General features: G+C 40.4%; 1 protein-coding gene across 1 annotated transcript in view; it reads right to left on the reverse strand.

Annotated features, from left to right (window-relative positions):
* The window catches only part of SLC18A2 (solute carrier family 18 member A2), a 45,738-nt gene that overhangs the window by 9,947 nt on the left and 23,668 nt on the right, over positions 1-12,123 (reverse strand). The window contains exons 6-12 of the mRNA XM_020988175.2: positions 11,409-11,501; positions 10,180-10,269; positions 10,048-10,091; positions 9,908-9,968; positions 5,201-5,296; positions 1,011-1,089; positions 752-803 (exon numbers count right to left, since the gene is read on the reverse strand). Of these exons, the coding sequence (XP_020843834.1) occupies positions 752-803; positions 1,011-1,089; positions 5,201-5,296; positions 9,908-9,968; positions 10,048-10,091; positions 10,180-10,269; positions 11,409-11,501 (515 nt within the window). The remainder of the gene's footprint in view (positions 1-751; positions 804-1,010; positions 1,090-5,200; positions 5,297-9,907; positions 9,969-10,047; positions 10,092-10,179; positions 10,270-11,408; positions 11,502-12,123) is intronic.

Genomic DNA, 12,123 nt, shown 5'->3' on the forward strand with positions numbered 1-12,123 from the left:
GATTGGCAATCAATTATATGTGGGAAGGTGAGGGAGAAGAAGGAGTCAAAGATAACACCAAGATTACAGACCTGGGAGATTAGAAAAATGGCAGCACTTTTCAACAGAAATACTAGGTAGCCCAGCCAGATAGTGCAGTGGATAGAACACTGGACCTGGAGCCAGGGAGACTCCTCTTCCTAAGTTCCAATTTGGCCTCAAACACTCATTAGCTGTATGACCCTGGGCAAGTCACTTAACCCTGCTTGCCTCAGTTGCCTCACCTCTAAAATGACCTGGAGAAGGAAATGGCAAACCTCTCCAGTACTTTGCAAAGAAAACCCCAAATGGGGTCACAGAGAGTTGGATACAATTGAAAAACAACTGAACAATAAATTCCACGGGAATTAGGAAAGTTCAGAAGACGAGTGAGTTTGAAAGAAGAGATGAATAGTTCTTTTTTGAACGTATTGAGTTTGAGGAGCCTGTAAGACATCCGGTTTGAAATGTCCAATAGGCATTTGGTGATACAGATACAGTTGGTGAGGAACTAGGTAGGGTAGGTTTTCTGGGTGTCATCTGCACAGAGATAATAACTAAGTCCACGAAAATAAAAATGTTGATAAAATTTCTAAAGAAAAACTGACTTTTAAATATGTAGCATGAAGCAAAAATGTTTGGTGAGAATTGGTAATATTTGGCCAAAGCTGAATGCTTTATAGCTTAGTCACAGAACTGAGTTTTCATTTTAAAGATGTCATATCATACTCACACATAAAATGCTGATTCCAACAATGATCATCCCCAAGAGAGCACAAAGCCACCTGTCAAAGAAAAAAGCCCCCAGAGATCAATGAGAGTAGATTGTATTCTGTCTGTTTTTTCAAAGCTTTCATTTGAGATTTCTAAAAGGATTTTGACTGGGAAATCTTTACATTTGGGGATCAGTTAGAAATACTTGAAAAAAAAATTTAAGGAACTCCTTTATAAGTAGAATGGGTTTTGTTTTGTTTTTTTTAAATTAATCTTACCTTCCCATTTTGTGTGCAAGTATTCCAAAAATATTGGTTCCAATAAGATAAGAGATACTAGCTGGTAGGAAAGCAACGCCTGAAAATTTATGAAAGGGACACCTTATCAGTACTGATTTCAGTCAAATGTTAGAAAAACTAATAAATGTAGCACAGCTGTTTTGATTAGAGCATATCACATGAAGCCCTGTAGCCCTGCACCCAAGCATCTAATATCCGGTCTGTTACATGTCTAGCCTGGGCCCCACACCATTTATCCATCAAATACAAAACCCTTGTGATGCTATAGAAATGAAAGACATTTATTTCACTATCAACTGCAAAATCTCTCTGTGAAATTTTTATATTTAGGTCTGCTAAAGGTGGTAAGTTTTACACACAAGGTCAAAATGGGCAGCTCCAAATTATCGAGATCTGAGAGATCGCTGCAGAATGTCTAGCTCTGTATGTTAGCTACAGAAATATTAATGGGAATCGAAGTGTCATTTGGAAAACTTCAGGATAATGATCTGCTAGGAGAGAAGACATTAATTATCCTGCCCTGGAGTCACAAATTTTGACTGGTGAGGGCTTCAAAGGCTTCATTGAAAACTCTGCATTAGTCAAGTCCAACCCTGGTTTCCTTCCAATGAATTTGCCCATGGGCATTGATGTCTGCCCACCTCTGCCTCTGAGGATGTTTCCTTAAAGATGGGATCACTCTATACTCCATCCTGATAATGATTTCTGTGCCCCACCAGCCCAAGTATAAGATTTGACTACGAATCATTCCAAAGGCAATAAAAACTAAGCAAGAAGCTACATAACCTACAGTTCCAGACACCCTAACCAAAATCAGATCTTTGCCTTCCCTCGCTAGTACTTTGAAAAGCACACACACAAATGAATAAGTCTGCCTTTTCCTTCAGGTTAATTCAACAAATCATTCTTGAGCATTTAGTATGTGTCTACATTGTATTGGGCATGAGGAATAAAAAGACAAAAATTAACAACTCCCTGTCCTCAAGGAGCTTTTGTTCTACTAGATTCCAAAAATAAATAAATAATTAAAATAAATGAGTGAATAAATAAATAAATAAATAATTGTAGTCATTCACTAGTGAGTACCCCAAGGAAGCCACCGGCCATTCTGACATGGTGAGACCAAGGGGTTCAGTCCATTAAGTTACATTTTTTAAACATCATCGTACAAGACGTGGGAGCTCTACAGAGCCAAAACATGAAATGTTAATTTCATGCTTTGAGAATTATTTTCCACATATCTAACAAGATGCGATGGCCAAGTTAATATATGAAGGGCAGTGTGGTATATTAGGAAGGAAACTAGACTTAGAAAACCTAGATCCAAGCCTCTTTTCTTTTGCTTATTATACTGTAGATGTGGACGAATCACTTCAGCTGTTCCTCATTTGCAAAATGAGGCTGAGAGGCAGTGCATTGCGGTGGGTAGAGACAGAGCTGGCCTCTGCATCAAGAAGACCCAGGTTCTCTGACACTGCCTGACTCTGTCAATCTGCTTAAAGCAGCTGAATCTCTTAGTGCCCTGGGCAGCTCCCAGACTACAAATTGCAGACGAAAGAGCTGGTCTGCATTGGTAGCAGAAATTGCTCACCAAGAGCTCAATACACTGATGATCTCAACCCCACCCCCCTCAAAATTGGAGGTGGGGATTAAAGTATTTTCAGAGAAGTTATTAGGATCAAATGAGATGCTGTTATTCATAGTATTGTATTGATCTGATTATGAGGCAAATCATTAGCATCTATGTCATATGAGCAGTGTCTTAAAATGATGAAAACCATATGGAACTCAATATGTTGGATTTAGTGTTAGGAAGTCCTATGTTTGAATCCTGTGTCTTACATTTACTACCAGTTTTGCTAAGTCACTCTCCCTGTGCCTCAGTTTCCTCATCTGTAAAATGAGGTAGTTGCACTAGTTAAGGTTTCTTCCAGTTTAAGATATAAAATCTTTACATCCCCCCAATTCCAAGCACAATGCTAGGCATATATGTGTTTGCTGATTTTAATAGAACTGAAGAGCAGAATCATTTAACAGGAGGTTTATCATGGTGAGGACTGAGCTGAATAGAATAGCAGAGTTCAAGTCTTACAGAAACTGAAATGAATGAATCAAGGCAATTCCCAAAGCCCTGTAGATAATAAATGAAAAAAGTAGATTTATTGGATTTATTTCCTACTGGGGACTCTGGCCCTGCCTACGTGGCATTTTGCAGACATTTCTCACCTATGCATAGGTCATTTCTTCTCCTTGCCTCATATATTTACATCTGGCTATCTATTAAGTTTCCAACATGATCCTGTTCTTGATAAATCCAAGTAGCCCACCTGCCTGCCTGATGTCTAAACCAGACCACCACCACCCTTCCTTTTTTTTTTCCCTGGGGACTTTAATACCTAATTTATTGAAAGCCCCCAAGTCATAGCATGGAGCTGGGGAAAGCAAGCCTGCCTGAGTAGCCAACAGCTGGTTGGGATACATTCAATTAGTGAGATTATTAAATCATTTAAGTGGAGTCATCAGAAATATCCGCAAGCCATTTCAACCCAGGAAGGCTTTTAAGGCAAGTCTACTATAGCTTGTAGTCTGTATACAGAGGCTTATCTACTTGGACCATAGCCCACTTTTTCACAGTCTTCTTTTGCAGACCTACTGAAACCCACAAAACTGACTTAGTTTATGAATACTTACAATGGACCTAATGAACAAGGCTGATCCAATTTTAGAGGAAGCGTGATGTGTGAGACAGTAAAACACCCTCCTTTCCCACAAAATACCTCACCTACTGGCCTTCTAGAATTCCTGAAAGCATTACCAGTGGGGTCATTCCTTTCATCCATTCAATATTCACTCAAATACTAAATGTCTTCTACAGAAGTCTATTGACCCCCTTCGCAAGGGTTTGTGGAAAGATTTCAGGGGGTCTGTGAATTTGGGCAGGAAAAATATTACATCTTTATTTTCACCAATCTCTTACCTGAAATTAGCATTTTCTTCAATTATGAATGTAGGCAATAAAACATTTCTCTGAGAAGTAGTCTATAGGCTACAGTTGTTTGCCAAAGCAGACCATAGAAAGGTTAGAAGTGATCTTGGTCCACTTTGCACAAGGAGCTATATTTCTTTGGATTGAAATCCTGAAGACCACTGTTTAAATTGCAAAACTGCTTTACAGACATGATCTCATTTGATCTTCAGAACAACCCTGTGAGTTGGGAAGGGTGAGAATTATTAGTCCCATTTCACACATGAGGAAACTGAGGCTCTGTGAATTTAAGCCACTTGCCTAAGGTCACATAGCCTCAAGAACCCTGGACTCTTCTAGCCTTTTGATCCAGTGTTCTTCCTATTATAGCAGGAAGCCTGTCATGCATATCAGAGAAATTTGAATCCAAAGGGGACTCTCGAGTTAATCTAATCCAACCCCTTTATTTATTTTTGTTGTTGTTGTTCAGTGGTATTTAACTCTTCATGACCCCATTTGGGGTTTTCTTGGCAAAGGTACTGGAATGGTTTGCCATTTCCTTCCCCAGCCCATTTTACAGATGAGGAAACTGAAGCAAACTGAGTTAAACGATTTGCCCAGGGTCACACAGCTAGTACCCACCTGATTGAACTCAGGTCTTCCTGATTTCAGGCCCAGCGTTGTATCCACTGTATCACCTAGCTACCCCTTATTTTACAGATGAGGAAATGGAAGTTCCCACGAGTTCGAATGATTGGCCAAAGATTGCACTGCTAATAGGTGGCAGAATTGGGTTTTAAACCCAGATCTTCTGACTTTCAAAAATGCAATGGGCTGTCTTAAGAAGTTCTAACTACTGCTCCTTTCTCACCAACCCCTGGGCTCCATTATGGCCTTGGAGGTCTTTAAGCAGAGGCTACCTTTTCAGGTAACTCCGGAAGTATAGAGAAAATGTTGACTTAACCATTGTTGTGTGAGCTAGTTCAAATCTAGCTCGTCCAGACAAGATCTAGATTGAGCAGAGGGAGTAGCTAAATAGGTTGATACCACAAACCTCATTGCCTAAAAAAGCCTTTACTTCCTAGGGTAACAAATAAAAGCAATCAGCTTGTCATTTTCACATGAGGAACTCTGCATGACTACCCTAAAGGAAAGAACCCATTATAAAACTCTAGTAATGGAAAAGCCAACTCTAGTACATTACCCAGCTGCCATTTTCTAGAACACATGGTCTCCATCATCCAGATTGGTAATGCCGGTTCAAGCATTGCAATAGCCATGTTTGCAAAGCAGATCGACCCTTTAATAAAGAAGAGAGTTTGCTTTCATTTGGGCTCTGGGATCTCTACTTAACTCTCCTTTGCCTCTTCATTTAATACACTTTTACTAAGTACCTGTTACTGTGCTGGGAAGATAGAAAAAGGTAAGAGAGTTAATACCTCCAAGGAGCTTCCAGTCTAATATGTGTGATAAGACAGGGACACATAATTATTGTTCAAATGGATGTTATCAGTATGTAAAATACACATAAAATACATGAAAAATACACATGCGCAGTATGTAAAATACACGTGTGTGATCAGATAAAAAAAACATCACTTCTTGTTCTTAGTCTATCTACTTATACATTATTGCCCCATGTAATCTTCCTAATGCACCATCCTGATACTTAAGAACCTTCAGTGATTCCCCTTGGGCATAACCTTCTGATCCTGGCATTCAAGGCCTTCCACCATCTGGCTCCAACTGACTTTCTTCATGGTTCCACCCAAATATGCTACTCTCAGTCATCTCTCATCTTGGTTTGCCTTTTTTTGTGCCTTTAGACAATCTACTAATTTCTGTCTGTTGGAGATTCTTCCTTTGAGACTCAGATGTTTTTCCCTATGAAGCTTTCCTTTCCTGGCACCCACCTTTTCCACACCCTCCCCCCCCAAGCTGGAAGTGATCTTTACCTCCTCAAATTTTCATAGCCCTTTGCCCAAATTTTCCCTTTGCACTTATCCTATGGTGCTTTGCATCACAATTATTCACGTACATGTCTTTTTCCTCACTAGATGATAAGGTTCTTGAGAGCAGGGGCTATTTGATATATATTTGGATACCTCCACAACTAACAGTGTGCACAGTAGGTGCTTCATAAATATTTGTTGAACTGAATTGAGGTGGCATGTAAGCTGAGCCTTGAAAGGTCCAGTCTTTCTGAATAGCTGTAACTGTCTTCATCCAGCGTCAGACCCATCCGCTTAAATTCCTTTTTTCCTATACCATTCTGAGAAAGAGAAAAGTAATATGTTGTCAGAGAGCCAGAACAGCATAATGGATAGAAAGCTGGCCTCAGAGTCCAGAAGACATGGGTTCCAAATATGCCACTGTCCCATACTGGCTGTGTGACCCTGGGTAAGTCACAGAGCCTTCTATGTCTAGACAACTCTCTAAGACTTGAGGTTGCAGAGAAGATGATAATGTGCATTGGTAGAGGGAGTTTCCTCACTTGGGAGTTCTCTTTGCCAATGACATCCCAATTCCCATCCTTCCCCTAAGATGATTCCAAGAATTCTTCTTTTTTTTTTCTTTAAAGCAATATCCAGAGTATACTTTTTTTTTATCAGTACAATGCAGATCAATCCTCTCTGCTAGTTATGGAGGAAGACTCAAGCAATCAATTGATAAACATTTATTAAGCACCAACTATGTGCCAGTCAGTATACTGAACAATGGGGATACAAAAAGAAGCAAAAGACAGTCTCTGCCTTCAAGAAACTTACAATCTAATGGAAGGAAAGACGTCAGATTGACAGCCCACCTACTGTACTGGTGCCTTTAAGATGTTCAAAGAACAGAGGGAAAAGTGCCAGTGTTTTGGGTAGAGCCCCTCTGGGAGATTGTTGGGCAAACACAGAATAATAAAATAATAATAAATAAAAATAATCTTAGTAAGTGCTTCTAATTCTTTGAAAAAAGATGAATCTATTAAGTCCCTATGGTAACCCTCAGGGAATCAAAATATTCAATTAACCAGAACACCCCATTCATTCGCTAATCATTTGGAACAAATAGGAGCTTCCTGTACTATTCTTTGAACCCAATTAGAGGGGCAAAGAATATTGATTGCATCAGTTAGCACTACCATCCACCCTCTGTTGACTAGACTTCAGCCCTCATAGAACCAGGGCAGTAAAGATTACAGTATTTACATAATGAAGAAAGCAAAGGATTTTGTCATTCTCATGACATTTAAAGGCCATCTGTACAAACAATGCTCAAATATAAAATACAAATGTATCTCCCTTCTCTTGACCGCATGGAAGCTGTAGCACCTGGAGCTGTCAATAGTTTGACATTTAGTGCTTTTTTCTTTCTTTCTTTCTGTGGCTGGAAGAAAGGGGCAAAAGCAGAAAGGTAAAAGCTTCCCCAGCAGCTGCTCCAGATACCCCCTTTCTCCCTGGAATTCTGCTCTCAGTCTGTTGTCCAACCTCAGTCATGTTCACTGTGCCTAGCAAGGATTTTCCATGTTACATAGAGCATTGAGCTGCCGTCTTCACTGCCTGTCTGACTCCTGTGAGAAATGCAAATATTCCATAGCCCTGTTTCACAGATGGAAAAATCAAGGGCCAGGAAACTTCCCTAACATTCCCAGAATATGTCTGTGGACAAATAAAGAAGAAGTATTCTAGCTGCTGATTATCCCAGAGAATAATCATTGTAATTAGCCTTTGTCCATGAAAATCATCATAAAAGCAAAGCCTTACTTCATATAGCTGGTAATTAATTTATGGAACTCTTTACCCACACAAAGTGGTAATGACGGGAGAGCTAAATAAATTTGAAAAGGATTTGGACTAATTTATGAATAGCAGATCCAGGAAAGGCTACTGAGAAACTGGACAGTGCTTCAAGGTTGACCTCAGGGAAGACAACCAGGCTGCTTGGGGCAAAGCTTTTGTATCTCCTCTTGGCTACAGGATAGTGATCCAGTAGGAGAGATTACATTGGATATCTAGTTCAGTCCTTACCTAAAGCATGAATTCTCTCTGTATCTTCGATATGTGATCACTTAGCACAATCTGAAGTCCTTCCATGAAGATCCTTCCATGAAGTCCTTCACTACCACTTAAGGCAATCATTTCATTTTTTAACAGCTCTAATTATCAGTAAGTTTTTTTTCTTATAATTAGCCTAAATTGGTCTCCCTATAATTTCTAGCTGCTGGCCCCACTTCTTCCTATGTAAGATAATCAACCTTTTTTTTTTTTGTCATACCTGGTATCAACAGAGAGAAGCCAACTTTCAGCCACTAGAAAATATGAGCAGGAAAGATCTTTGGTGAAAAACTACTTAACCCATTACTATTTGCAGGAGTCATAAAGTCCCCAAGGGTTGGGTTTTTTTCTTAGTCTTCTTGTTTCAGAGATATAAGAGATCAACCTAATTTAACCAGTAACTACCTTAAAAACAAACAAACAAAAAGGTTGGCCTTTCTGTTGTTCCTCAGGTATTTTATCTCTTTTAGAAAATCACTCATCTCACCATACCATTCAGCACTTTCAGGGACTGTTGTATGCCATGGTTCAAATATGCCAAGATAAATTAGGCTGACTGGCTAAGATGTTTGCAGTTAGACTGACTGCTCATTTCCCGAGAGTTCCAGGGATAGACAGCAATGCCTTTGGCATACAGGTATTATATTCCATATTCAACAGAATATGCTTGTGTATGTATGTGTCTGAAACCCTCATGTGCCTTTGAATAGCTCCAGTTACACATTTGTGGGCTACCTTAGTCAGAAAACAAATAATCTGGCCTGAACTTCAGAGACTATTTAGGGTAGAAAATTTTTATGACACATGGTTATTTATGTATACATGCATACATATAAAGTACGTATACACTTTTTTTTTTGGACCAGATCCATGATTTCATGGATTTAGGAATTCCTAGTGAAGAAATTCTATCTCCCAAGGCAAATTTACACCTGCTTTGCAATTTACAGTCTTAGGGGATTGCTTGGTAAACTGAGTCAGGTTAAATGACTTGCTCAAGATCACATAGCCACTATGTGTTGGAGGCAAGATTTGAATCCAAGTCTTCCTGATTCCTAGTCTAGATCTTTATCCATTACAGTGTGTTCCAAACTTCACAGAACAAATCTCTTTAATGAGAGGACTTGTTCTGTAAAACTTGGACTCAGTCAAAAGGCTGCACCCACGGACCTAAAAGGCCATACGTGGCCTGGAGGCTGCAGGTTCCCCACCTCTGCATTACACCAGTAGCTGTCTCTTCATCTTTTTCTCCCTTTCTCCCTCTCCCTATATCTCTAGCTCTGTTTGTATCTCTTGTCAACATATATATGGTTTTCCAAAAGTCTTAGTTCAGTTTAAAACTATTAAAGCTTTTATATATGTGTACATAATGCATATAATATATATACACACATGTGTGCATATATAGGAGTATACATATACATATTTCTCTTATTTTCCCTCTCTCTTTCTGTCCCTTTAGCTCTCTTTCTGCCACTGTCTGTCTCTGTGTCTCCCTTTCTGCTTGTCTGTCTCTCCATATACAGTTAGGGAAACAGATGTAGCTAATGGAAGGCCTGATGCAGAAACTCCCTCCGAGGATACATATCTGCAATGAGTAGCTTAGAGTCTTAAAGCTGCTTGGGGGGGGGGGTGTCTTCAGAGATCACGTGATTTAGCCATAGTCACACAGCCACTATCTCTATGTCAGCAGCAGGACTTTAAAGCAGGTCTTCCTGACTCCAAAGATGTCCCTCAGACTACAATGCCACTTTTTTGGATATCACACCCACACACACACACACACTCACGCACGCATATATGCAAATTTTTTTTTTTGTAAAATGCACTTTGGTAAGGAGAAGAATCATTCTGAAAACACTAACTACCTGCAGCGATTAAGATGTAGGGATCCTTCAACAGGGTGACTAGTGAGGTTCCTTTCTGACTCTGCCAAAGAGAAAACTCAGGGTTAAAAGAAAGTGCATTCCCAGTTTGTCGGTGAAGATGCTAGTGTAGCCCTACTTACTTCTGGTTGAACTCTGGATGGCTGGAGAACCAACAGCTGAATAGCTGCAAAGAAAAAAAAAAGGCCAAGAGCATCTTCAGAAAGTAAGCTTTGAGGATTCCCAGCCCAGCTCTTGCTGTTGTCTCTACTAACCTCCATCCAGCAGAGTTAAGGCAGCCAGGACCAGGAAAGGAGCAGTCTTCCCCACAAATTCGTACATCACACTTCCAAAGGGTGGCCCCACTATAGAGAAAGAAGAAAGGGAAGATTCCTAATCTCCATGGAGTGACTTAGCCAGGATGACCACAGAATGGCCTCATTCATTTTATAAGTTTAAGGTGTCCTAGCAATTGATTTTTTTTTTCTGGGGATCAGATTGACAAAGGTGAAAACTGTGAACATTCTTCTGAAGCCTAACCCTGAAAGGGATGGTCAGTCAGAGAGAATCAGTATCCCAGTTATTGGACTAGGTCTTTGGACTTGAAAAGGCATCTCCTATGAGCACAAGGGGATATGTGAAGGAGAACATGACTTACTTAGAAATCGACAAGGGTATGCCTTTTAAGGTTCTAAACTCAAAGGAAAAGAGAGAAGGGTAAAGAAATTGGAATCCTGAATCTCCCGTTCATGGAAGCCAGCAAGTGATAAGATCACACACACATACACACATAGACACACACAGACACACAGACACACAGACATACACACACACCCCTCCTCATCACTCCCCCCGCCCCAGATACTAGTAAACCCCTTCCAGATGGGTCAAGGAAGGGGGGTAAGAACTATACTGTCAGCATGAGTTACATCTTCTGGGTCACACCACTCAGTTCTTGTTAGGGGGAAATCTCATTCTCTTTCTCTTTATGAGGAAATTAGAGTTAGCTTGCTAGCATCAGAGCTGAGCAGTAAAGGAATGATTCAAAGGGATGTGCTGTGACTTAAAGGAGCAATACTTTATTTTCCTGGGGGGCCCTCTCTCTATATGCCAGTGGAGGCCCACTTCCCAATCAACTGGGAAAAGGGATTTCTCTCCTTGAGCTCCACTTTGTAGTCTAACACTTTCCCCTTATTTCCTGTCCTTCAGCCTCCATGCATCCATTGGCTCTTGTGGGGAAGCTCATCTCTAGATCCAGCAGTAACAACATATATCCAGCCTTTGGTTTCACATTGGTTCTGGAATTGTGCACTCAGGGATTGTGTAACCAGCCACTGACTGCTCCCTGGTGGGAGGTTGGGCAGAAGGGATCATACTTCTAGTGAAACTGATTAAGGTAGCTCTATGATTAACAGAGGAAGAAGGAAGGAAAGGAACAGTTCCATACAGTCCAGTCAAGCAATCATTTTGCACTAGGTTGTTTAAATACTTTAGTTTTACCAACCTAGCACTCCCAAAGCAAGTCCTCCCAAGGCAATTCCCATGGCATTGCCTCTTTCTTCATCATCCGTGTAAACGCTGGCCAGCATACCCATCCCTAAATAAAAATTTTCAAAAATCAATGCAATGTAATAAGGGGAATTATTTTCCTCTTTAGTCAACATGATCTGTGTATATTGTCTTTGCCTTTCTTTGCATCCCCAGCACCTGGTGAAGTACCTGGTATGCAGTAATTGCTTAATAAATGCTTGTTGACTGATTGGTTGATGTATTGATCTGGTACATTCAGATAGAATAAGATAGAAAGGTGCCATACTGAGAGTCAGAGGAACTGCATTTGAATCATGGCTCTGTCAATTGCTACCTGGGTGACCTTTCTGTAAAATGAAGGGGTTGGCCTAGATAATCTCCAAGGTCAATAAGCAAGTCAACAAGAATTTATTAAGGGTTTACTATGTGCCAAGCACAGCACCAAGTCCCCTGCCAGCTTTACATCTTTGATCCCGGACCCTCTAAGCTCTATCTGCTGATATCAGACAAGATCTGAGGCCTTTCAGAAACAGTTGAGATCGAGCGGCATTCCTGGCACCATGTCGGACAGAGTAGGCCTTGGACACCCTGTATCTAATGTCACAATGAATTGGATTGTTCCTCACTAATTAAATAAGTAAGCAGAAAGTAGGGATAGGATGGTCACTGGGGGAGGGTGGGAGGAAGAG

This window comes from Phascolarctos cinereus, unplaced genomic scaffold (assembly GCF_003287225.1).
Source record: "Phascolarctos cinereus isolate Bilbo 61053 unplaced genomic scaffold, phaCin_HiC Scaffold_3;HRSCAF=262, whole genome shotgun sequence".
Taxonomy (NCBI): domain Eukaryota; kingdom Metazoa; phylum Chordata; class Mammalia; order Diprotodontia; family Phascolarctidae; genus Phascolarctos; species Phascolarctos cinereus.